Source organism: Amblyomma maculatum, chromosome 5 (assembly GCF_055883805.1).
Source record: "Amblyomma maculatum isolate TAMU_Amacu chromosome 5, ASM5588380v1, whole genome shotgun sequence".
Lineage (NCBI taxonomy): Eukaryota > Metazoa > Arthropoda > Arachnida > Ixodida > Ixodidae > Amblyomma > Amblyomma maculatum.
Window position 1 is genome coordinate 129,895,433 of NC_139348.1, and position 27,545 is coordinate 129,922,977.

Consider the following 27,545-nt stretch of genomic DNA (forward strand, 5'->3'; position numbering starts at 1 on the left):
TCGACGGGCCGTCGGCTGCGTCGGCGGCTATTGTGGTGGCAACCGGTGGCAGCGATTTGTTTGGCGTAGTTCGGCGTTTGATCCAGCCGCCATCCTTCGATGTGATGATGTCGCCGCCCTCTCTCCGATGTTGCCACGGCCGCGGTCGTGTTCAGCGGTGATGGAAACCTTCGCACGCGTCCTGCTGCTTGTGCTTGTAGCACATTGTCGAGACGTTGCGAACTGTTCACATACACTCTATTCACTTGAATAACCAGTTCATAATTCGTGGAAGTCATTCCACGTCCCGTCGGCATCGGGACTTTGCTGCAGGACAAAGCCCGTGCGGGATAATTAGTGGAGCGCGTTGGGTGGGTGACTCACCGTGCAAGCTGTGTACGTGTTTGCCAGCGGACAGGCCGGAGTGTGCGGCCCGAATGCCCGCGAATGGCAGTGTCGCGGGTGGTAACCAGTCAACGCTGGTGCCGCAGACATGTGCCGTACTTCGCCATCGGATTGGCCATCCTGTTCGTTCAGGTAGTGCTCGGTTACCTCTTCTACCTGGCGCCGTCGTCGGACTCGAGCTACGATGGGCACTTTCCGGTCGTGCGAACGGGAGGAGCGAGGTTGTCCGATTCTCAGGTGCGCGCTGTGACTGCAGTGAATGCGGAGCCGCGCGTGCACGCGCTACATCTTATGAATGCACGCGCTCACCGGCTACGGCAGGTGTTCGAGCACTGTGCGCGTACCGGCAGCATTTTCCTCGCGCTATAATCCGTGCACCGTGCAAAAGCCTTGCTTTGTCTCGGTGGTTTGCCGCGGTTTGCGTAGAAATAGTCGACGAAATGCAAGCAAGCTCTTCTGCGGCGGTTTTCAGCTGACTGCCAGCTTTTGTAATGGGACGTCGTCTGCTTGTTTTAATCGCTCTGGTGGGGCAGTGACACACATGAGGCTTGCACGTGATGCCCCAGATGAACATCCTAGCTTAGTTTAAGGAACAAACTCAAAGTTAATGGCATTTGAGTTCCAATTTTAATCAAGTGTGAGCCAACTGGGAACCAATTGGTATGAACTGGGAATTTGTTCCTCAAACCAGTTAGACCTCCTAGGATACATGCCACGAGTACAGGATATATGTCATACATGCCACGAGTACAATCAGATGTCAAACTGAGGCAATAAGCATTTGTGTCCTGCTAAAAGTGATATTTTTCAACTGAATGTGCAGGAATTGTTGCTTCTTACGCCTGAGGCCGAATTACACAGCGGTCACGTCATAAAAACTGTCACAAACCGCTCAATTAACTCCACTATTGGCCAATATGTATGCCACTCAGCGTTGACCAGTAGGAACGGGGCTAACTGACAGGTTTTTGAGTCCTATGTGGTCACTGCATAATTCAGCCTCTGCATGCATTATTGCTTGCTTAAACTTTGTTGTGTGCTTAGCCATGCATATATGACCTGAGTACAAGTTCTGTAGCGGTCAAAATCTGAAAAAAGTCTCGGAATTAATTGTCAAAAAGCTTTGCACCTTGGTCAATATGTATGCTGTAGTCAGTGCCGATCAATAGGAGCGCAACTTCGTAACTTTTGAGATTATGATCATTCCATAATTTGGCCCTGCATAAGTTGTACGTCAGACAGCTTTGTGTTGTATATACTTTGCACTTTCTGCCTCTGGCATTGTCGTTGAAGCATTGATGTGGTGTTTTTCAAAGAATGCTGCGAAATTAACGTGTAGTAACTGCTGCAATCTTAGTAACTTGTTTGCCAGCTGAAGAAAAAAGAGAGACTTGCTCAAGGTTATTTTTGTATGGCTTGCACTGTTGTCGCAGCATTTCTATTTAAGACATGAAATTGGGCTTGTCTGTTTGCATAGTGTCAGGTAATTCAAAACTGTGCGAAGATGGGATGAATAGAGAGACATGAATATGCACACACTGAGCGCAGTGGTCTTGGTAACTAGAAAGGAGAAATTTAGTTGAGTAAGACATGAAATTTTGCTAGTTTGTTCACATGGCTTCAGAAAATTCAAGACTGCACGAAGAAGACAACCCGATTACAGAGACATGAAAACGGACTCACAGACTGCAGAGCAATATCGGGGGACCCCAATTACTGATTTAATTACAGCTCGATGAAAGATATGCATAGTTTTTTTTGTAAAAGCTGCCCACATGACATGTTCATTCCTTTTTAACACAGTTAACTTGTCACAGGTCATCGGTGGGTCATGCTGCTTATGCCAGCTGCGTGGTCACTGATACCGAGCCGCATAATGAAGCAGTGGGATAGTGCAATAAGAGTAAATTTCAAAGAGCCATAGAAATCGCACATGTGAGTTCACTAGTGCCATTTGTTGGCAGCTTAAAGAAATTAGTTGTGCCAATGGACCACAAATGGTCACTTCACACCGAAGCAGTTTTATAGGTGGTCCAACAGCGGACTGCAATGCTCATAGATGAATGCTCTAAAAATATCTGCCAGAGCGAACCGTTTAATACAGCCTGCATAATTATTCCCTGAAGACGCTTGCTCAACTCACCGTCACCTTCGTATCCAGGCCAGCAACGGTCGAGAGCAAAGCGCCCAGTCAGATGACGAATACAACAATGAGGATGAAGACGGAGCTCAGCAACGTGTCATTGACCCGCGTCGAAGTGGCGGCAGCCCCGTGGTCTCGAGTGACGTCAACGGCTCCGAGGCCATTGACTGGACTCACCTGGGGTTTCAGCCAGAGTGCGACATCATTGAGAAGGATGCCCTGTCCGCAATCCGGCGTGCCACGACGACACAGTGCAAACAGGATTTGGCAAATGTCACCTGTCTTGTACGGCGCGGTTTGCTCTACCCCAGCGAACTGCCGCGGTCTTGCGAAAGCTCGTCAGGTAAGGATGGGCTGCTGAGCTCACTGAGAAACTGAGTGCACTTAAATCAACTGCTGTTATTTTTATGGACACAATTCAAAGAGGCAGTGGCATACACCCCCTCAAAAGTCCCCCTCCAGCCTGTAGCATCGACTGATTCTTGTGACCTCATGGACAGTTCTCTTGGACCTGCTAATGTGACATAGTTGGTCGTGGTAGATGAAAGGAGACTCACCGTGGCTTAATCGAATTAACCGTGGCTTGTTAAAAATCGCTCGATGCTAAGGACTGAAGGGCCTTGCTTGAGGAGCATCTACTACTTCGGTCTTGGGTTGCATCTGGTTATAGAAAACTTAAATTGCTGAGCCTTTTGTGACTGTCAGTGTTCACTTGACAGCAGAAGGTGTATTTAATGGAGATGTCAAAGTTGGAATATTTTTCCCTGCCATTGGTTTTGGGCTTCTAGTGATGCGGATGCCATGAAAGGACCATGAAAACTTATTCATTAAAACCAGAACACTTGCAAAAACAATCGATATTCCATCAGCCATCTCCGCAATGCAAACACATTTTAGAAGATGTCTATGACCGAACATAATTAACCCCCTCAACACAACTCATGCTAAGGTGCAATAAAAAAAAAATGAAGAGTACAGATGCGCATTGAAATGGTGCATCTTGGAAGCCCAGTCGATGTCAGCGGACAGGAGTGACTAAGAACGTCGAGTGAGGCGTTGCACGAAGCTGGTACGAGGGATCACGAGGAGTAATTTTTAAAAATGAATTGTAAATTATAGGTCTACGCAGAGTATTTAAATTTGACTTGAATACTTACGAAAACCACCCCTACAATTTTGTTGCATTAGAATAACAGCGAATATTTTTTTAGTAAACCTTTAAGAACTGTGATTGCCAGCCGGAAGTGTATGGTGATGTTTAGGCTTAGGCATCTAAAAAGAAATAGAAAAATAAGACATTTAATGTTATCACAGATTGCTTCTGAAAGCGACCCATGGCTGTGGTGTCTCTACTTAATTTCTTGGAATTTTGTCTCCTATAAATCTCTATTCTGAGTCAAACTATAACCTCTTTGTTAGTTTGACGACACTGTAACATAGGAGTGGGTGGGCTCTATTACTCAATTACCTTATTGTTCATGATGGAAGTCCACCCAGAACATGGGTCATTCTGTTTTGTGAAGGTAGCCTCACTTGATGTCGCTGAAGAGGCATCATGCCATGCCGTTGCTGCAGCTTATTTGACTAGTGACAAATTTCGCATTTTCGGTTTGCGAGCCAACACACTAGCTTGATCAGAAAGCGTGTAGTACACGTGGCCTCACCGTTTCCACTAGAGAAATGCTCTGAGCGAGGGGTATTTGCTAGTTTATTTTGTTTATTTATGCATACAAATTCATGGAGGTATACATATTCACTGAAACACAGGTATGCAATTTCATAGTGAAAGAGGCTTGTAGTGTCTCATACACAAGCTTGCAAGTGCTCCATAACCACAAGATCTCAGTTGGCTTGGGTTACAAACACTATTCATTTTATTATATTTGATTGAAATACATATACTGTAGAAGGGCGAGGCACAAGTTTGCTTGAAGGAAAGAGAGAGGGCAGTGGCAGATAGCACTAGGTTTACCTGATCACTGGACGATGTCTTGGTCTGGACATCCTTTGCACGGTCTGCCGTGCTGATGTTATTATTTAACAACTGTAACCCTGATTTCTGACATACTTTACACGGTGACCGGAGGCTAGCTAACCGTAACTATCTCTAAAGGTCGGAAATTAAGTTTTGTCAGGTTACTGTGTCTTCATGAAGGCGCGTTCCTTGGTCAGGCCGGGTCATTGGTGAACACCTCGGCTGCTTCCGTGACGACCGACGGTCACGCATTCTCGAGCGGTTGGCTTCGCGGACAAATGGCAACTGTCGGCGCCACTGCGTCGGCCTCTGCCTACGGCTCGGTTTCGCCTGGGCGGGGCTTCAGTACGGGACCGAGTGCTTCTGTGGCCGGGAGCAGCCCGCAGCGAACCTCACTCTCCAGCCACAGTACTGCGACATGGTCTGCCCGGCCAACGAAAGCGAGCTTTGTGGCGGCTACCTCGCCGTGGACGTCTTCTCGACGGGGTTACCCAGTGAGCGCCGGAAACGACGAAAAGATGCATGTGTGGAGCTGCCGCTCCTCTCTGCCTCTGAAACTCTTCCTCGTGCGGGGCTCACGCTCATCTCTTCCTTTAGTGGCGCCCTCTGAGAAGCCGCTTCCTCCTGTGCCTTGCTTGAAGAGGTAGTTAGCACTCGCTGCCTTCTAATCTGCCTGTGTTTGGCACTAACGTCCCTCCAAGCTTTCTTCTTTCTCGTCTTCTTGCCAGCCCTCCTTTCTCTGTGATCACACTGTGGTCATTGGAATTATTCGCTTGGGCCTTCCTCGTCGTCAACGTCTGCTTCTTTTGGAGGCTTGCGTGTTTCGTCTACAATGCTTCAAGCTTTTGTGTAGTTGGCTAATTTGGCTGGGAGCTGTTGTTTGTGGGCTCTTTGGTGGCACCTCATATGGCTGAACTCTGCCCAAATTCAACATCTATCCTTTGTTTTTTCTTGCAAAAATTTTACTCACTGAGGCTCTTAGGTGGTGCTTCTTTGGCTTCTGGAAATCATTAACTTTCTATCGCTTTTTGCATAGACTTCTCACTGCTGGTCTTTGTCACTTGCCAAGATGCTAGGTTTTAAATACTTTGTATACTGCAGTTGTTTTGTGGAGTCTGGCGCGGCTGTCAACTGGGCGAGTTGGTACTAATTTATCTAAAAAATAAGCTAGAAAGGCACAACTCGGGGAGCGAGAGGCGAACAGGGCAGAGGCTGGAATGAAATTCTGCAATATTGATGACTTGGGGAGTTGGTATTGATTCACCTTGAAAACAAGCTAAAAAGCTATCGAAGCGGTGGCCCTGGGGTTGAGCATCCGCCTCGTATTCGGGAGGTACCAGGTTCGATCCTTGGTACCTGGACTTGGTGCTTCGCTCTTCAGTGATGAAAGGCTTAGGAGAAGATTCTTAGATCAAACCCTCTGCCCTGTTTACTTGTCGTGTTCTGTGTTATATCTCTTTGACTGGTTTTTAGGATTGCTATGCATCCTGTTTTCTTAAATGTCTCCCACGCTCAGACTCTTTCAGAAAAATTTATTTGTGTGGTGTGGTTCTCTCTCGGTGATCCTGTGGCTATTATGAGATGTGGCTACGAAAGCTTCTTAGCTACCAAAACATTGTGCCTGCCAAGTCTTGGAGGAATTGTTGCCTTGTGCCATAATTTTGCAACTGCTGGAGACCAAGAAAGAAAAGAAAACTTTTAAATTGCAGTTGCTCAACGTTATGAAGCACGAACACATGGACGATAAGTGCTGGCGAAACTTGCTGGCTATGTTCATTAATTTTGCTCCTATTCACACCATCCTGGTTCACCCAGAATATAGGTGCATATGGCATAAACTTGAGAGTACCTAGTCAAAAGAAGACTATTTTGAATTTATGAAAGTTGAATGGGGACCAGCGGAAATCCGATCGACTCCACTCATTTACATTTGTGTTTTTGGAATTTCCTATAATTAGCCTTTCTAGAATTGGGTATGTCTGCTATCCCAAGCTGTACATATGCATACTCTGATTTTTCTCTCTTATTCATTTTGCACTTCGTTTTTTTTTATATATTTAAATTTGAGGTCTATAATCTACCAAATTGCCCTCTTTGTTACATCTTGTATTACAATGACACAGAAAAAAATGATGTCACATACCACACTTTACCACACGATAGAGTACTGAGTATCTCGAGCAGGTATTAAGCACTATTAAATTGTAGTATTAAAAAGGTGTTAAGCACATGTCATGAAAAAAATGTGCCAGCTTTGTCCCATAGCGTTTGTACTCCTTCTTCCACCATAGTTTGTTTTTCTACCTAGCAAATTATTTTAAAACTTTCTTATAGTGCATACATTTCAATAACCAAGCGCTGGTTATGTGCAGGTTAAGAACTTAAACATTTAACCACCTGTGCTTTTCCCCCTGGGCTGTCACAAACATCTTTTTCTCATATCTATCTTTCCTGGGGCTTCTAGCCTTCTAACACTGCTGCTTCAAGTTTTAGTGTGTTCTAGCACGGGTGCTCTATGCTGCCTGTCTGTTTTCATAACAACTGATCCCATTCCCTTGTGTCAGACCTGTTTTTTTGTAGGTAGTTCTGCGGTATGCTTCTTTTGAACTGGCCTCAACTCTAGAAGGATGAAATGGCTCTTTGTGTATGCTGTATACTGTATTTACTTGCATAATGGGTGCCGTCTTAATTAAAGCTTTACTTTTTCTTTAATGCGATGGCATTGGAAACCATTTGCTAGAATACAAATGCGGCATCTGGCAGCATTGTTTCTCATAATATTTGCCGATTGAATGATGTGGTGTGGGATGTCATGAGACCGCATGACATGGACAAGTTGGTAGGTGCGCTGGCCGTTGGCAGGTGCTGAAGATGGAGTATTATTGGCTGCTGCACAGGCTCGGTGTACGTGGCAAGTGGAAGTGAATGTGAATGTCGACCTTTAATGCTGTAACGTTTTCAGCCCGTAACGTAACTGTCACCTAAATTTTCTTGGTGAGGCACGTGTGGTCATTCCATAGGGTGAATACATGAGCAAAAATAGCAGGCGCATTCATTATGCAAGCAAAGACAGTATTGTTTGCTTCGCTTATTGTGGCGTAATGATAGTGTGAAAGCCACTATGGTCTTTTCGGGGTCGTTGCAGTAAGGCCATGGTAAAGCACAAACTAACGGTTTCGTTTTTTATGTTTTTCATTCTCGCGCGTATGTAAATTCGGTGTAGACCCAAATGCTTTCCCGATTGAATCTTGTTAAGTTCGATGAAATTCAGTTTGCAGCCGTGGTATATTTTTCTGTCTAAAAGGATGCTGAACTAGGGATAAACTCAGGTTTAAAGCTGACTTTTTATGTTCTCGCACAGTTTTCACAATACCAATTCCATGTTATCAATCAATCAACCAATGAATGAATGAATGACAAACTGTGTCAGGCTCTTTTATATTTTCAGAGGCAGTAATGTGAAAAAGGTTAACAGAAGAAAATGTTGCTTCACAAAGTCGTTAACTTGTCTCGGTAAATGCAGGATTGTTGAGTGTTATTTTCTTCAAGACAGATTTTGCAGCGTCCTTCTTCGTGTTCACAGTGGGTCTTGTGAAGAAAGCATCGTTTTAACCGTTTCGCCTTGCAGCGGCCGGTGAAGTCACTAAACGGGAAATACTGTGGCCACTGGCACCATCTAGTGCCAAGGCGCTGGAACCGGCGCGCATTGCTTTCCTGCTGTCGGTGAATGGCCGGGCGGTACGGCAGGTGCTTCGTCTGCTTCAGTTTCTCTACCATGAGCGACACGTCTTCTACATCCACGTTGATGCTGTGAGTCTTTTTATTCATCAAATTTGAAGTGAGAAAAAATCTGGCCTCATGTTAAGGTTTAATATTCTAAGAAAGAAAACAGAAAAGGACAATCGAGAAGTTTTCTAACAACTTTGTATTCTTGTTTATTATTAGGATGAAGCTTATATCTTAATTTCATAGAGGAAGAAGCTATGAAGACGGGCTTCTTTAACTCTGTTATAATTTTTATTTCCTGGCTGTGGATTGGGTTTGGGTCGAGTGTCTATTTACAGACAATGCTGAAGAATTAAATACTCTGCATGAAAATATAGGCAGCAGGGATCTTCGGCTGCTTAGGTTTGGATCTGCCAGACGAGAAGTTTTTTTTTTTGCAGCATTTCTTAATTCTTGACACTTTATTTCCGAATCTTGTTTTGTCCATGTGAGACTGAATTGAAGCTATCAGTTCCTTACATGCATATTGCGTTCTGTGAGCGGCCCAAAATCTGCTTTTTGAACTCAAAGCACCGTAGCGCATGTATTTTAAATGTGTTTCTTACACCTGTGAGGCACGTATGCAATTGATTCTAGATATATCGAACTCTCAAAACATCCCTTGAAAAAGTATAGGAATAGTGCTCATTCATTCCTATCAGATTTGTAGCACGCATTCTCTTCCGCGGAGCGGCACTTGGAGGTGGGCCCAGTGCGCCCCTCTTTTCTCTTTTCAATGCCTGGCGCGAGGTTATGGTCGGCGGGCCTGAGGTATGAAATGGAGTATGACTGCAGTGAAATCCCACCTTATCTAGCCTTGTTCAGTGCTTTAGATCGTGGAGCAGGTTTCTTTTGACGGCGGGCATTGCAGAGATGTTGTAAGTAATGTGGTGTTTCATTTCATGGGCAAAACAAGAAAACGCGTCAGGAAAATTTGTAGAAACAGGTTTTCGAAAAGGTTTTTTAAAGGAAGAAAAATGGTACATGCAGGAATGGTGGAGAGGCCCACATAGCCCACTACGCTCTAGCCTGAAGAGATATTAGGGAGCGTTACTAATTGGTTCAGTGTGTTTGGCACGTCAAGGCACACGTGATCAATTGACTCATTGATTTGATTGTCTTTGTTAAATTTGAGAAATTTGCAGCAGAACTCCCGGACACTTCGGTGAACACAGTTGATACCGTTGATGCCTTTTCAAATGCTTCTTCACTCTCGTTTCCTCTGCCACTTGTCAACGCAGAGGCAAGAACACATGTATCGGTCCCTGTTGCCACTGGAGTCCAAGTACGCCAACGTGCGGCTGGAGCGCAACCGCCTTGCGACCATCTGGGGCGGCTCTAGCCTGCTCGAGATGCTCTTGCACGGCATGGCCTATTTGCTGCGGGAGCATGCCGAGTGGGACTACTTTGTCAATCTCAGTGAGACCGACTACCCCGTCAAGTGAGTAGCTGCTCAAACTGTATACTATGGCATGCTGTGGTTTATCCATACACTGTCAGAAGTGCCATAAGAGGGAAAAGATAAGTGTACCTTTCAGAGACAGGAACAGAACAAAGGGAGAAAAACAAGCTGACGATCAAGAAGAAGAAACAGGCATGCGCAAAGCATACATTGTGAAGGAAAGATAAGCGAGTAGTCACACTCGAGAGAGAGAAGCTGCTCTTTCAGACCAGTTTTATGGGAAATGTTGGGCTTATAATTAGTGTACAATTTATCCAAACAAGGGGGGATTTTCGGAATCAGAATGACAGAAGCAAAAAATGTAGTTTAGGAGAAAATTTTGTGTATTGTTGAAGAGGTATTGGGAGAGCATGATCAAAGGGCTAGAAGGCCTGCAGTTTATTGCTTGTCTGAATTCCGTGTAGTAAAGCGTAATTTCTTCCTACTGATCCAGGTCGCGTGAGGAACTGGAAAAATTCCTTGCAGCGAACATGGGATCCAATTTTGTCAAGTCTCATGGTCAAGATACTCAAAGGTGAGTGTGCGTGATTGCTGTTAGTCAACACGTGTGAACTGACGTCTCTTAGAAGCAAAATAGGCTTAAGTTTCCTCAAAACTTAACTAAAATGAAATTGCCGAGACCTAGGCAATCTAAAGAGGCACTGGAAACAAACTGAAACTGGCCTTTATTGATTGATTATTATGTGTAAATTGACATCTCTTAGAAGCAAAATAGGCTTAGGTTTCCTCAAAACTTAACTAAAATGAAATCGCAGAGACCCAAGCAATCTAAAGGGGACTGGGAACAAACTGAAGCTGGCCTTTATTGATTGATTATTTCCCAGTAACAAATGTGCTTTCTAATAACAAATACTATGTTTTTTTTGCAGAAATCAGTAACTTCATCGAACAGGAAAGGTCAACACACATCGCAGCTCTGTTCATGTATCTACGTATCCAGCAGTAATCACTAGCGTCTCTCCATTATTGACGTCTCAAGTTCGAACGCGTTATAAATAAGAAAAATCTTGTTTTTGACTCCAGTTTTGTTTCAGCAGTGAAGCTTCCCTTGCTGTAGAAAGAGCATTCTAGAGTTGCAGAAGTTACAAATAATCGTTTCTGCTGATAATAAATATTCGACGGAGTTGACTTCAGCGATCCCTCTAACTGCTGAATTAACTCCCACGAAATGTACTGAAATTGCCAAATTAATTTTAAGATATCGCAGTTTCTTCATTTAAGGCTGATTTGAAAAGGCGCTAAAGGCGTGAGACGAGTTTTTTTATAAATAGCTACCTCCCTCCAGTGTTGAAGATTTCAACCAACGTAATTGCCGATCGTAATTCATTTTTGGCAGTGGGAGTGGCGTGGCATAGCGCCTGAGGAGTTTGTCTTGTTATTGGCGATATTGTTACAATCGCCCATTGCAAGTAGGACCCGAGGTTAGCAGCAGTTGAAGGGTTAAGATCGGTCTAACCGCAGTAACACTTGAAATTTCAGTACCTCTACTTCGGAAAAATCCACTTGCTGTACTGCATTGTGTTGAAATGATGCTATGCGGATTACCTAGTTTAGAAGGTGACTCTGTCTTGCTATTCCACACTGGGAAAAGGAGAAGGAAAAAGTGAGTGAGGAAAGGATGAATGGAAGGCAATGATGTAGATGAGTGAATTGCTTGGGGTGATCTGGTTAAATTGATGAGAGGAAGCTGATTTGGGAAAGGAACGCCACTGATGAATTGAAGTTGACCTGTATTGATCGATGACTCTGTTAAGCTACTTTAATTAAATTTGGTGCTTCTATAAGTTGGGAAAAAATTAATCAGAGCATTCATAGACAGTCAATGCAGTCAATGTGGCATCTATTTTTGACCGTCACATTTTTGCAGCATGCTACATGGTAATGTTATCACCTTTGTAAGGAAATGACAATGACAGTAACGCTTGTTTCTAAATCATTTATTGTGCTGTGATAAGTCTGTTTGGGAAAATTACTTTAATAGACTGGCCATGTCACCTGCTAACTACCATCTTCCAAAGGCATACTCTGATTTTTTGAGGTTGCAAAGCTTCAAACGGGGTTGCAAGGGTCTGAAAACTTGTCACCTGTCTCCTACTGCCTGCCATATGCGTGCTAGGGATCTTTTGAAATTGCGAGTCTTGAAAGTGTCAATGACAATATTGCCACACAATTTTTTCTTGCATGCGGGTACTAACAAATCACATTAAAATGAAATTCAGTTCTCTCTGCACCTCCCTACCGCCTTTGTGTTGGCTGTTTTTGCAAGTAAATGCAGACAGCTCTTTATAAAGGTATTGCTGAGACTAGTCCACAGGGCCTTTAACTTTCTAGCTAAATCAGAGTCCAGTTCGAACTTGACATGCCAAGTTTCAAATAAATGGCATGGGGAACAAAAAGATGACAGAATTACACTTAGCTTCGCTTCAGAGCTCAATGGTGAAAGCCTTTCCCCCTCTTTTATCTTTTTTCTTGTTTTCTTTTCTTTTTCTTTTTTTCTCCTTTTCCGTATTTAAAAATTTTTTTATCTCATGCAATATTGTGAACAAATCTGCCTTGGCTTGTTGCGTGGCTACTGGATTGACTTCTGGATTGGTTTATTGGTTTACGACCTTTCTGAATTTGCTTATGGCTTTTGGCTATTGATTACTCAATGTTTGGATATTTTAGCCAATTTAACCAATGTTGGCTTGTTATGTGGCTACTGTTGGATTGACTATGGATCTGTTTCGTTTGACACGTTCCTGCGGACGCAACTCATGAGACAAGAAAGGCTTTCACCTTAAAAGAAGTCTCATTTCTTAATCCGATTTTCTCAGCTGTGAATCCATTTTTTGCTGCCTGCTGCAGGCTGTCTTTCTCAGTGGCCCATTCAATAGTTGCCACAGAGTGACCGGCTGCTCCTCTGCTGCAGGTTCATTGGGAAGCAGGCGCTGGAGCGCACGTTCCATGAGTGCGGGGGCCGCATGTGGCGGTTGGGGCCGCGCACGCTGCCCTGGGGTCTGCGGCTGGACGGCGGCAGCGACTGGGTGGCGCTCCACCGCAAGTTCTGCGTCTACGTGGCACTGCCTGAAAACGAGGACCCCCTCCTGCGAGGCCTGAAGGCGCTCTTCCGACACACCCTCCTGCCAGCCGAGGTGAGGAGGATGCACATTATAATTATGACTACACAGAGGGAGGGAGCCATTCAGGTGCCCTTTATTCAAACTTTTCAGATTTTCTTCGATAGCTTGCAAAGAACAAAAAGGAAAAAATGCTCCCAACCTCTCGAACTAATTAGTTGTGAAATTTTTCTCAAGTCTTCATTTGTTCATACTGTGACTCACCACTGGTTTGAGAGTGTTCGTTTCTTTTGACTCGTTTTAATCATAAAAAGCATTCATGTATGCAAATTAGCACATTTTAAGTATGTCTAAGTGATTGATCATGCTTGCACAAGAAGCAGGTAAATGTACACACCCAGTATATAGCCATACCGAAGCTACTCTAAAACATGAGAACATTAGTTCTGATGAAAACATTTTTCGTGATTCATTGCACATGCCTATTTTGAGATGGCTCCATGTAGTGCTCCTCAGTGTATTTTTTCTGTCTGCATTTGTGGACATCTGCCCTTTGATACGAGGGTTTGAGGGTGTTGTGGTTATGTGACCAAATGTAAACACAGCGGGTGAAGAGCCTAAGATGGGCCATGCATAAATGGGGTGAAAATTGGAGGCGAAAATCAAGGTGCCCGTGTGCTGTGCGATGTCAGTGAACGTTAAAGAACCCCAGGTGGTTAAATTTCTGGAGCCTTCCATTACGGTGTCTCTCATAGCCTGAGTCGCTTTGGCACGTTCAACCCCACAAATCAAACCAAACCGAACAGGGGCAAAATGGCACAAGGATGCATACAAAAAAAAATAGAAACTCGGTTGTAAGGTGCCCCCTCCCTCTCTTAAGGGTGTTGTGTACAATGTACAGAATCATGGCTTTTTGAAAAAAAAAGAAAAAAAACTGGTAATGCTCACATTCATCTCTTTTGCTTTCTTTGTTTATGTCCTCATGCTGTTCTTACCTTGTTTAAAGTTGGAATTGCACTGCCTCCAACCTGGGGCAGACTTTTGGAATGGCGACCATTTCCCGCCATAAATGAAGTGTGGTTGTAGGGAAAACAGCTTTGGTATACATTTTGTCAACGGAAAGAGGTATGACACACAGGAGGTGACAATCGCCATCGTTTACCTGCCTGACAACACAAATACTGCTTCTAAATAACGCTTGCGACTGCTGTGTGACAGCGGTCTGTTGCAGGGCTAGTTGTTGATGCAGAGCGTGATTATAAAATAGCCGGGACAGAGCAAGAGGCATCACAGCAGCTCTCCTTGTAATCTCCTTTTCTTGTCTTGTAGCCTGTGCTGCCTCTTCTTGCATTCCACTTCTCTGTGCTGTTTGTTTAAGTATATTTTCACCTTAGTCACTAATTCTGAAGGTCAGATCTCATCAAAACCGTCTAATGCATGTGCTGTTGCTCTGATTGGCTAAGCTGTTTCGTGAGGTCGCTACTGCGTGGCCTTGCATGGGTAATTCAAACTAGCAGCTCCAGTGTGCGAAATTCTTTCCGACGGGCCTTTCAAATTTGAGTCAGCAGAGAGAATGATGGAGTCTTTGACTGTGCAGTGACTGACCATGACCTCTTGTAGTGCCTTCACACACACACACGCGCGCGCACACACACACGCACACACACACACGCGCACACACACACACACACACACGCACACAAAATGTTATTGAAGCGGACCGATTCGAATCCAGGTTCAGTAGTTAACCTAACCACTCAGCCACTATGGCGGGTGCTTTTGTCCGTTGTAACCAGGTTTGAGTAGGGTTAAACCTCCGTCATTTGACGCGGCAGCTGCCAGGTGGCACCAGAAGTAGGGATTAACCCGTGGCCTCCACAATCTAGTGTGCCATTGCGCCAGAGCAGATCGCGGATGCCACGGTTAAACCACTGCCATTTGACGTAGCTGGGCTCCCAAATGGCATGTCATATACAGCTGAAACTGTAGTGCACCAGGCCCATAGCAACAAAAAGTTTATGGGAAGGGAGAGAGTGTATAGAGGGAACGGGTGGCTTAAAAGGGCTTTTGTCTGTCTCTCTGTTTGCCATTGCGGCACAGTCCTTCTTCCACACGGCACTGCAGAACAGCGTTTTCTGCCACACGGTGGCCGACCAGAACCTGCGCCTGGTCAACTGGAAGCGGCGCCAGGGCTGCCAGTGCCAGCACCGGCACGTCGTCGACTGGTGCGGCTGCTCACCCAACGTCTTCCGGCCGGATGACTGGCCCAGGATTCAGGTTGGTCCAGCTTGAGTCACCAATTTCCAGGCTGCAGCGTTGGGCGTGTGCAAGGCGCTCATAACTTTTGCAGCGATAGCTGTTGGAGGAGCTTTTGGTTTGGTGGCATTGGTGTAAACGTCCATACAGTAAAAGGGGGGGCTGTGAGAGTAGCGTGGATAGCCGATGCACTACATACGGGACGTTGTTTCCCATTACTGATATTGTTTCTATCTCACCTGTAGGCAGCAACTGCGTTCTCTCTAGTGATGCCCGATTGCATCATCTAGCACTTGTTGGTATGTCCGGGCCCGTAAACGAGGCATAGCTACATAAAAGTTTAGCACCTCCCACTTAATGCTCACTTTTGCTTCTCCTGAATCTCGACGACCTGGTACATCAAGAAGGCCCTCAAAGGAGGCTGAGAGGGATTCAAGCTCATCATTTTATTTTTTTGCCACTTATTACTCATTATTCCTTTACAAAAAGGGTGAGCATAACTTTTCCTGTGATAGAGCCGCTGCTTGTGACGTGGTAGCTTTCTCAAGTAACCTGGGGGGCAAGCATGCCAAGCCGCCAGCAGAGTTCCCTCTGTTACCAGACTCTATCTTTCACGATCAAATTAATCACATTTCTGGGATTCCTTCATTCCCAGTGATTTCTCCAGCAACAGTAGTCAGTAACATAGGAAAGGTGAATGTGAATGCCAGCAAGCCATTATGAACTCATTGAGTAGTAAGGCCATATCGTTGTTGAATTCTCACATTACACAGCGTAATGTGAATGCTAGTTTTTGTATATCTTTTTTTCTAGTTTTTCTTTTCGCTAAATTTTTCGTGCTACTTTCTTTTTAAAACATTTCCCAGTGTTCGTTTCAGTATGTCTTTTGCTTTCGTTTGAGGCAACAACTTCTACAATGATGTTATGAAAGATGTATGCCAAGCTTCTGTGTGGAGCTTTCTTCATTACCCTTGCCAGGTAAATTAATAAAAATGATAAATGCCGTATGCCAATCTGGGCAGTGGTATTATTGCCTTGTAAAGCAAGCTGCATTGCCGTTGGTAGTTCCTGTTTATATGACCGCCATTTATCGCCCGGTAGACTAGGCATTTGGACAGAAATCAGGTTTTGCAAACAAAAAGACAGGCTTACGGAGGCAGGAGCTTAAGGAGTGCGTGTTCTTGGGCTAGTTTTCTGCATTATAAAGATGAACTTAGCGCTAACACTTGGACGAACACAGAAGAAAGAAAACACGCACAATAATTTCAGCTTGTCAATCGTCGTGTGTGTTTTCTTTCTTCTGTCTTCGTCCAAGTGTTAGCGCTAACTTCATCTTTATTATGCAGGAGCTTAATTTGTGCCGTATGTTTTTAATGCAGAAACGAATTCTTAACCTCCACGTCGCACTCTCAAAGTACACCAGAGAACTCTACAGGTATTGAGCTTGGGGAAGCCGGCATCCGGAATAAGATATCTGGTTTTGACTTTTGTGTTTGGGGAAGCTGACATCTTGAATAGTATTTCTGGCTCTGATTTGTCCGGAACCAGGCGACCCGTGACCGTCCAGTCTTCTTTGCCCGGAAGTTCGAGTCGGCGGTGAGCCGCAAGGTCCTGGACCAGGTGGACGTGTGGATCTCGGAGTCTCCGAGACTCCACCACGCGTCGATGGGCCCCGCCGTTCCGCCAGCTGGTTACTGGCAGAGCGAATACGATCGCAGACATGATGGTGCGGCTGAGAAAGACGACAACAAGTTGACTGTGTACGAGAGCCTGGCAAGACTTGCTGATCGGCACCTGAGCTCAATGTGCTCTGTTGGTCGCAATCGCACCCTCTCTATCAACGCTGTCCACCTGTACTTCTTTGGAGACCAGTTTCAGGCAAGTGTGTTTTGCGGCATTGTCAACGTGAAGTACTTTATTTAGAGTTTGCTATTATTGGTTTCATGTGTCATAAAGCAGTCCTTTATCTGGTCAGAATGACCTCTGTGGGGCAGAAATTTGATCCAGCAGAGACTAAGAACACAAACTGTATGGTAAATTAAACTGATGACAATCATTATTGCCTGATTACCATAAAATCCTGAGCAAGCACCCCCACTCGTGCAAAGGCCCTCCCCTGACTTCGCTGCTAATTTAACATTTCCTTGCCATTCCAAAAAAGTGCATACCTACCCCCCCCCCCCCTTCCCCCCCGTTCTCCCAGCTTCGTGCCCTTATCATGCACCTCACCCAGGAACACTGGCCAGCCCCATCCAGTCCAAGAATTCAATTGAATCTCAACTCTGAAAAACATCAGAAACAAAAATGGCACTTTGACAGCACAGACTCGCCTATAGCAAGAGCACTCGGTGCATATTTATAAGCCTGATCAGAGTTCAAATTTTAAACACATGTGCACTGGAAAAGTATCAAACAGTTGCATCTTACCAGTATTCACCTATGAGGCTGAAATGTGGAGGCTAAACGAAGAGGGTTTTATTTAAGGTAAAGACAATGCAGAGAGCTATGGAACAGGAAAAGGTAGGGGTTATGCTGAGAGACAGGAAGGGCACAGAGTGGGTCAGAGAAACAACTCGAGTTACTGACATTTTAGTGGAAATCAAGAAGAAGAAATGGGCATGAGCAGGGCATGAAGTGCTAAGAAATGACAACCGATGGTCTCTAAAGGTAACAAATTGGATACCAAGGGAAGGGAAGCACAGCAGGGGGCGGCGAAAAGTCAGGTGTGCGGGTGAGGTTAAGAAGTTTTCAGGGGTCAAGTGGATGCAGCTAGCACAGGAACGGGTTACCTAATTGGAGGAATATAGGAGAGGCCTTCGCCCTGTAGGGGGTATAATGCGGCTGATGGTGATGACACAGCTCAGTTTCATCTTTTGGCGTTGTCAACAGGGGCTGCTGGTGTCGTACAAAAGTGCGTCCGACTCCTTCGAAGCACATCTCGCGCCACTAGAACGATGGCATCCCGGCAGCCAAGGAACGGCTGCGGCTCCCGCTCTGGCTCGGCTCCGGCTCATCTCTGTGGGGACGGAGCACGACCCCAAGGAGCAGTTGCTGCGCGACTTTGCGCGGATTTTGGGACCGGACTCGTCGCCAGGCGTTCTTCACTCATGGGGCCCCGGCCAGGCAATCGCAGTTACCATCGTCTGGGTGGATCCGGCCAAAGTGAGCAATGTACATCGTTAGTGCACCGGTTTTCACACTGAGTCCGGGCACTGAGTCCGGGCATTTCTTGGGGGGGTTCCCTGAGCACCTGAATCATCAGTGCGTGCCTCAGCTGCCACCATATCTCATTTACCCACCTTATTGTGGGAATAGGTCAGTGAATGCTTGTCTCAACCTCTCTAACAGTCAGGGGAGTTTGACTGAAGTAGTCAGAGAAAACATGGAAAATGCAGAAAGATTGTCTTGCTAGATGGATGCCTTGTCAAGGTGCATGTGGTTTCTCAGTATCTTCAAACGTGTTGGGCTTCCTAGAAAAAAAAAAGATTGGGAGTCCCTCCACCATAGTACATCTCGGTATGTAGTACCTTGTAGCACTGGCAAAGTTATGAAGTGTGTGGAGGTTCTCTTTTGTTGCATAATTATAATGCCAATGTAGAATTGGTCTGTAGTTATGCATTTGGGTTACAGGAAAGCTCATGTGGTGGCATGTTTCATATATATCAAATTATTGAGGATTGACCTATAGCTGGTATCCGATTCTATTATATGAAGGCCACATAGCTACGTGAACGACCTTTTCACTGAGATAGGCTTTCCTCTCGCTGTAGCACATACTTTTTTTGCTTCTTTTTGTTAGCTTATGTATTCGATGTAAGCAGCCAAATAAATCACATTGACGAATATTTCCTGGCAAGCTGGGGCTCAAGCTACACCTGAAGTTACAGGCTCAGAGTGCCGAGTCCTTATGGATCAGATTGCACTCCCTGCTTTCGGTAACATCTGAAAGCTTAGGGCATTTTCAGTTCGCATCCCCATCACTGCCTTGAAGCAGCTTGTGAATTTCAGTGCCCTCAAAACTTCAGTGTTCTTGTAACACCATGGTCGTATTTAAAAAAAAACGGTGAGAAGAGAATTTTTTTTTGCTTATGATCTACTATTGAAACTAGTGAGCAACTAGCGTCATTTGGTGTGAACACTACTATCCAAAATTTTTCAGCTGAGCACCTGGCACCAGCTGTTCATGCTCATCTGAAGCAAATGTTGACAAGCCTTTCTTGGCTCATGAGGGGCATGTACAGTTTCTGTGATCAGGAAGTGTTCACCTGTAATAGTGGTTAGTCTCTGTACATAGTTTCCATCATCGGAAAGTATCCACTTGTATAGTTAAACACTAATTGCCATTTAAACACTAAGCACATTTTATTGTGCATTTTCTATGACCAGAAGGTATCCACATGTAATATTTAATCACTAATTGCTAATTAAGCACAATTTGCTAATTAGTACTAATCTCATATTTAATACTAACTAATTAAGCACTAACTGGTAAATAATTACTAATAATCTCTAAATGGCAATTAAACTTGAATTTCTAAGTCAGCCCTAGTACACCTTGGTGGAGGGGATAAGAGGTTAGCGTCACCATGGGAACGTAGGGAGTGCCACTGCGCCTCGGCAGAGGGGATGAGAGGTGTGCTGGCTCCTCAGCCGGTCCCTCCTCGGATGTCGTACCGAGTGGTCACGAGATATGCTTTCACATTATCGCACATAAGAAGGAGTCTTGGGTGCCCCCTAGGGTATTTTCTTTTTAATGAGGACAGCAAATCAGCGCCTTTGGAAGCGAACAAGTTAACTGCCTTACTCTCGGCAGATACCCAAGCAAGGCTGCGAGGGTAGGGATGAAGAATGGATGAAGAAAGGGAAAAAGGAGAGAGTTGTCATAGGGAAAGAGTTGGGAACAGTTTCAATCACCTGGCTTTTTCACCTGCTGTTCATCAGCATTGTACAGTATGCGGGTGTCTTTTTTTTTTTACTTTTTGCTGCCACTGAAGTGGAGCCGACGTGGCCAGGACTCCATCTTACAGCCTTGTGCTTACCAGCCACTTAGTGAGCATTTTAACTCCCAGCTTCTCACGTGTGTGAAAGTGCCTGTTTCGATCGAAAAGATTCGTGAACAGAGTAGAGTCATGAAAGGCCCAGCCAAACTATGGAGCTTACTTCTAATAAAACCCCAGGCGAAGGGACGTCCTCCACGTAGCTTAAAACTGAATGCATCTTGTATTACATCTTTGTTCCGAATGCTAGGATGCAAAAACTGTGCTTGACAGCATAGTTCCAAAATATTGTTGTCGAAATGGGAACGTAGTTGAGTGAGCATAGCCTAGTTCTGCGCTTTCAGAAATGCTCCGGTATTCTGAGTTGTCTTGGCTGGTCTCATTTCTGTCTTTACTTAACTATAATGGTTCTTTTTAAACGCAGGTGGTTGCCGGCTCATACGAGGTCCAGGTTGAACCAGGCCCACAGACGCTCTTTCACCGTCCCGAGTTCCGGAAGCCCCTGCGTCCGGGACCTTGGACCGTGCTCCTCTTCCACCACTGGTCGCTGGTCGCCCAGATGCGTTTCTTGGTCTCCCCGCTTGCTTATCGCGATGGCAAAAAGCTTGTCTCCCCCGAAACAGCCTCGCGCATAAACAGTGGCCCGCAAGGTCCGTACATAGGTCATGACCTTTCCAGGGTTGAGGAGCACCTCGGGTATTCCCGCGAGACGCGTGACATGCTCCGGGCGCAAGCGAATGATGATGCGCGTCTGGTTGGCAGAGACCTCGAGCGATGGATTGATGCTCTAGTGGCACAGTTTTGGACGTTCCGTACAGTGTGCGCCATACGTTCTGAGTCGGGCCATGCAACGTGCGAGGCTCTAATGCTGTGTGAAGAAAGTGGGTGGAGCTCGTTTTGGCCCGATCCGACCATAGAGGTTGCGGCGGAAACGTGAGGCTGTGCTGACTAGGTCGCATAATGTCTAGGCCTAGCACTTAGGCAGCCTAAGCCTAATGCTGCCTAAGCTTAGCTCTGTCTGAATAGCAGTGCCATCTAGCATCTAGGCAGTGCTGCTAGTGTTCATCTAACCTGAGTTCTGGGCCGCACTGCGGCCATTGTAATGTTTCACTCTGGTGGTGGCTCGCAAAGTCATTCACGAGAAAATCGCTCGGGCATGAGAGAAATGTGTAAGTGATTAGACCTGGTGCAGTTCGTGCACGCCAGGGAGAACACGGGACGCAGGGGAGGAAAAGAATTCTCTGAACCCTAGTAATTTCCTCTGCTTGTTTCCCGTGTCCAGTGCTTTGATGAATTTTCTACTAGCGAGTGCAGTTAAGAAGAAATGTACATGGGACCACTTTCGATAGTATGCATATTTGGTGTCCTTATTGCCCCTTGCCCTACCTCCATTCGCGGTGTGTTTCTTGTACATTATGATCCAGCCAGCCATTATAGCAAGAGTCTGTGAAATTCGCATGCCTCGGTGAGATTTAGAGTTTGTAGTCTGAAAGATTCTGTCATCTTTCCTCATACATTTTCAAGTGCCTGTTGATTGAAAAGGGAGACAAACTCTCATGGACTTCTGCTGCAACCTTGTTGCATGAAATCTGCTGACAAGGTCTTACGAATCGATATATACAGTGCACAGTGTTTTAAAGCAAGTTTTCATGATGACTAGTGCTGAACTAAGTTATGACTTGACTCAGGAAGCATGAGCGAAGGAAGGTAGTCGTGCTGTGCGGCTAAGCGCTTGTGAAATGTAGTCCTAATATTGTGCTCTTTTATTCTTTATAATTTCTTGGTGCCCCCCTTTTAATATGCCCGAACTCTGTTCTCAAGAAGGAAAATTTGGAAAGCCGCCGCCGTTACCGGGGCCACACATTTGTGGGAGCAGTAAGCAGTTGTTTGAATCTCTTTGCTAGATGAGTGGCACCCTCTATGTGCAGCAAAGCAAGGTAGTACATTTGCAGACTGCTACTCCTTGAATTCATGGCATCCTCACAGCGGCAAGCACAACGTGGCGACGAAACTGAGAAAACGAGTAAACCCCGTTTTCGTGCCATAATGGCCAAGGCACAACGGACAAGATATCGCAAGCTGCTGCCGCAGAATCAACTAGATTTTTTTGTACGCTGAAGTGAAGTCTAAAAATGCAAACTAACCGTCCTAAAAACTTGTCTTATGTGAATCGTGCGCTAAGAAAATTCTTTTGCTAATAATGCTCAATCCCCTTCACACTTTCTAATAGTGATGCCTTTTTGTAACTGCTGTTGATGCAATCAGTGAGTGTCAACATAAAAAGAAGAGAAAGGATTGATTTGGTTATTAGTCTTAACCTTCCAGAGAAACGTTGGCCATGAGGGATGATGTAGTGGAGGGCTCTGTAATAATTTCGCTCACGTGGGGCTCTTTAGCCTGCGCTGACTTCGCACAGTACATGAAGCTGTCGTGCTCAGGATCGAACCTTCATTCTCAATATCAGCAGTCAAGCTCTCTAGTCACTGAAGCACTATGATGGGGCCAAGGAAAAAGAAAACGTGCAAAAAATTAACTACACACCTATCTGGTTAAAACCTTGCCAGACCAAGTATGCATGTCACAATCAAATTATGAATTTCTTTTTTGTAGCTTTCGCCCTTTCTGACAGAGCACTATTTTCTTTTCAAGTGTATAAGGTATCGCTGAACGTTTGTGGACGTAACCATTTGCTGAAGGAGCGACCGAGCTAAAATCCCTGAAAATTTGGGGAGTGTATTGGTAAAAAGACAAAAATGGAGCGTTAAAAATGTGATCAAAATTAGGCTGACTTGAAGAATACTTTGTCCAGTACGGCTCGCCTTGTAATTAGAACGCACTCTTGAGTGCAGTTTTTATGCTTGAGAGCGTGATCAGCAACTTTTATCTTAAACGTGCTCATATAGCTCATGTAATTCCGCCCAAAGAGAGCACAATTAGAGATTATCCTAGCGCACTTCATGGCGTCGAGTGCAAAGCACTGGTGTAGAAAGTTGCTGCAATCATTATGGGTGAGCAAACAGAGAAGCCCTGTGTGACCGGTCATAGTTGCTATTGTTTCTCCAATTCGGCATGGAGCAACGATCATTCTGTTTGTCCCGTGTGCGTGAATTGTAGTATAGTCCTGATATTGACAGAGGGTAATTTTGGTTGTTTCGATACTCAAGAAAAGGGCACCCTCTAGTATCTGTTGTCATCATCAGCAGATTGCGTGTGAAGAGAAAGCGTTGCACTTTTTATATGTGGGAAAAAAAGAAAAGAGGGTACTTTTTTGACAGCCAGAGCAGAGGGTTGCTTTTGTTTAGGCAAACGCATTCACTGTGCAACTAAGCAAAACAAAACTCATGTCGTTTTTTTCTCCATATACTCCAATCAAGTGGTGGTTATGCAAAAATGGTCAGTCTTGCAGCGTCTGAACTCTTGATTTGTATAGTTTTATCTTTGTTCGGTGAGTAAGTGACAGCTGCCATTTTTGTGTCACGAGTACTCAAAACCTGTCTGGACTCAGAGAAAGGGACATGTGACAGCGGCCAACATAGGTGCAGACGTCGATCACTAAAAACTCAGCCTGTCAACACTGATGTCATTCATCGCAGTTTGAATTTATTGTGTTTGTGTTCTGCTGATCATTCCTTGCAAGGCCTCACAAGAGCATCATTGCCATCATGATCATTGACCCGATTACGGCCACTGCAGGACATTGGTTTTTTGCTGATGCTCTTCAGTTGTTCGAATGCTAATGCTGAACGCCAATTACTCACATTGCATGGCAGTTTTCTTATTTTTATCTCGTTCCACCCACTGATATATCAGTTTCGCTGGAGCTTCTAATAAGGTTTGAAAATTGTGCAGAAATCTTGCAAACGGTGGAAGTTAAGTAGTAGTCCAGGCAGCGAAATCCTAATGTGGCGTACTGTTACTTTGCTTTTTTAAGTTATGGCATTAGCTTCTTTGTTCTGACCTCCCCTCCACCCCCCCCAAATTCAGCCTCGATGCGAGCATTTCTAGCATATGCTAACTCTAGTGGAGATTATGTCAGCTTAGTACTGACTTAATTTTTCCTAACACTGTGAATAGCAACGTTGCAATAGCTGCCTTTACATATCCATTTTCTTTTCTTTTTGTTTTATGCTGAAGCTGGCGGGAGACCTCAGCCACTACAGTCCGCTTTCGATTTTCTGGGGACGTGTGAAATGAAATAGGCGTGGCATAAGGAGTTGTTTAATAGTACTATAGTATGTAGTGAAAAAATATCATTTTTGGCGGAGGAGAAGGCAAGAGCGGGATGTTTTGCTTGATGAGAACACTGGGCAGGGCGTGGGAAATGTGCAGTCAGCTGAAAAACATAGGACACAGGTGAGCGCAATTAGAAGACCTTGTTTTGGTTCCCACAGGCTAGCCCATCACCTAAAATGCCTGCAGGTATGGGAGGTCATGCGTGTTCAATCCACTGGTGCCAGAAGGCTGGGTCACGGAGCAGCACTACAGTATTCTCGAGCGCACGCGTCCCGTAAACTTTTGTTGTTGGCTGTAAAGAGCAGTTGGCCACTATCCCCAGTGGCGTACCTAGTATTTCCGGTGCTAGGATTCTCACGAGTGCATTCCGAGTGTCTTCACTCTGCAGTGAGGAGAAGAAATTGTGGCACCTCTAGTTATCATAATCAAACCACCGACTTCCAACACACACTGCTCTCATGGTAAGCCTTTTGTCCGACTGCTGGTGCATTTTATCCTTTATTTTCGCACCGTGTGCCTTCATATCATCCCACGCACTGCTACCATTGGGAGCATCATGAACTTCTCCACTGTCTACTAGCGTGCCTCAAATGCATAATACCATGGTGGAACTAAATAAATTTTTGCTTGCACAGAGAGAATCCAACCAATCTCGCCAGCTAAAAACCAGGCATTCTGTCCACTAGAGCGCCATTGTCAACTTGAAGAAAAAAAAAGGAAAGTAGTGTGATTGAAGTTAGGTGGAATAGAGTTCTTTGTTCTGTGTGCTGAGGCCACGCTAGCCAGCAGACATGCATGTCACGTTGCAAGCTAACTATAAGCGTCACTTTCTAGTCCAGAGTTGTGTCAAGCCTTTTTTTTTTTTTTTTGCGCAGATGCTTTTTTGTATATAGTATTACAACCTAGGTACTCATGTTCCATGCAAGATGCTTCCTTCACTGAGTTAGTGAACTGAACCAAGTCATTCTGTATTGTGTTTTTGTGGAGCATTGGGTCATGTTACCGTTTATTTATTTTATTTTTTTTTTTTTTTGTCTCAAGCGTCTGCCACTTATGTCTTGGTATAACCTGCTGTTTGTGCAACCGCAGCTTGCTGTGTGCATTATACGGTAGTCTGCATTGTCGTAGCGTTTATTAGGTATATAAACCTGCTTTTGTTGTTTCATCTTGGGACGAGGACTGTTACATTTGGACACTCTTCAACTCATCTTTCCCTAGGAAACCAAGATTATGCGCCTCATCAAAATTATTATTACCTTTCTTTTTTTTTTTCTGAGAATGTGCAGTTGCTCCGTGGCTGCAGTGGTTGCAGAGTGTGTGGTTTCAGGTCATGCAGGTCGGCGACAGCGAGGAGAAAAGTGTCTGAACATGTGACATATTCATTGTCTGACACTATAGAGTTCTTTGTCTAGTGATGATAAACTGATGCGCATAACGTACGTAACAATCAAAGGCCTATATTTGAATTGAAGGCTGGTGTGGTATAGCAATTCTCAGAGTGATTGTATCCCATTATCCTGTTTGCCTACCTGTGTTACTGACTATCCCAGTGACGGCAAGGGTGTAGAATCGCTTCAGCCAATGACAAAGAGAGGAACTTCAAGGACGGAATAGAATTGCAATATTATATTGGCCCAAGCATCAATGGCCATGCTTAAAGCAGTGCATATCACATCAAGTTGCTCTGAAGGCAGGCTTAACATGCATCGAATTTTTGTAGCCTAGCGTACATACAGAATTACTTCGATGTCCACAGAGTAGTGCCGTGTCATACACACATGCTGTACAGTTAACAATCCACATGCTAATATGGTTTCCCCTGTGCTATCGGTTTCGATTTCTTTCCTTTACGTTGCCTCGTTTGTGACAGTGGGATATCACTTTTATTTCCTTGTTGTTTATTTTTGGTGCCATGCTTTGTGCACATGAAAATGATTGCCCAAACTGTGATTTAATGCGATGCTTAGAATGAGAGTCGTTTAGTAGTCTGTGAGCTATTTGTCACCAGTGGGCACTGAATGCATACACTCAGCAAAATGTGTATATATATTTTTTTCTAATGTGCATCTTGCTGAATATCGACATGCAAACAAGATACTTGTTCAGCACTGCAATGACAACGTGCTGGAGTTTTAAAGGGCAACTCTGGAGGAAGTTTGAGCATTTGAGTTCAAGAATTACTGACATATCTTTGGCCTTCCTCTTTTGAAAGGTGTTACGGCTGAAATGGCCTAGACAGCAATAAACGGTTTTCCAAGATAATCTGGAAGGCAACCAACACATATGCCAATACTATCACAGCTCATTAAAAAGTGATGTACCGGAGTCCGTGGTGAAGTCTTTAGCAAGATACCTAAAATGAAGACAACCCAGAGTTGCCCTTTAAGCTTGTAGCCTGACCTGCAGAAGCTTCACGGTACCCCGTGCTGCATTTGAACACTTTGTCCAAGCATATCTTTTATCTTAGACACTCATAGAAGTGTATAGATGTTTATGCTCAGCCTGCAGCACTGCTCTTGTACAGTCATAGTACTGTTGAGCTGGAGGACGCAGCAGTAGATGTTATATGTAGCTAAAACGTCTCATCATTAAGTCACGTGACACAGTTTAGCATAAGGAAGCTGCTAAATGCTGCTTTGGAACTTAGGATGTCGTTTTACGTGGTGCTGGTTCCATGCTTCTTGCCAGCATTTAAAGTGCCATTTTGTCCTTGATTTTCTTTGGTTGCCTCGGAACGTATTGATCCATGTGCAAACCTTGTTGCGAGTACTGGCTACGTTGAACAAATTTTGGGTGTGTTTTGTTGGTTTTCACGTGTATGTTTTACTTTACCTTGCAAGTCATTACACATAACTATCAAGAAGGGGACAATGTGTCTACTAGGTCACAAGTGACAAAGGTGAAGACAAAGAGATCAACTATTTTTGTGTACTGCAAAGCTACCATGGAACTGTAGTGAAATATACACTTTTTTTATAAAACTCAATTTCTTGTCTCTTATTTGTATCTCTTGTGTGCCAACAACACATATCTTCAGAAAGCTATGGATTAATGCCTCTCTCATGCAGCCAACCAAATGCTACTAAACAGTTTATACTACTACTACTGCTACACATTCTGAATAAGACTTAGGTCAGCCATATCACACATGAATGTCATGTCTGTAGAGAATATTCGTCACCTGTTCAGCTAATTAACTATATAGGGTGGATATTTTGGTCACTCATCTTTTTTTACTAACCGAAACGTCTCTTTACGATCAAAAGTTATA

At 44.6% G+C, this 27,545-nt stretch overlaps 1 protein-coding gene across 2 annotated transcripts; it reads left to right on the top strand.

Moving 5' to 3' along the window:
• Positions 1-426: 426 nt before the first annotated feature.
• oxt (Xylosyltransferase oxt) lies at positions 427-27,278 on the top strand. Of its 2 annotated transcripts, XM_084604315.1 has the most exons (11): positions 427-621; positions 2,546-2,870; positions 4,700-4,996; positions 8,131-8,312; positions 9,509-9,708; positions 10,163-10,243; positions 12,641-12,863; positions 14,889-15,065; positions 16,593-16,922; positions 17,934-18,206; positions 20,466-27,278. In XM_084604315.1, the coding sequence occupies exons 1-11, from the start codon at positions 427-429 to the stop codon at positions 20,976-20,978; spliced, it is 2,796 nt and encodes a 931-aa protein (XP_084460441.1). In that variant the 3' UTR covers positions 20,979-27,278. The 2 variants fall into 2 exon arrangements, with proteins under 2 accessions (XP_084460441.1, XP_084460442.1); XM_084604316.1 differs by lacking the exon at positions 4,700-4,996.
• The last annotated feature ends 267 nt before the right edge of the window (positions 27,279-27,545 follow it).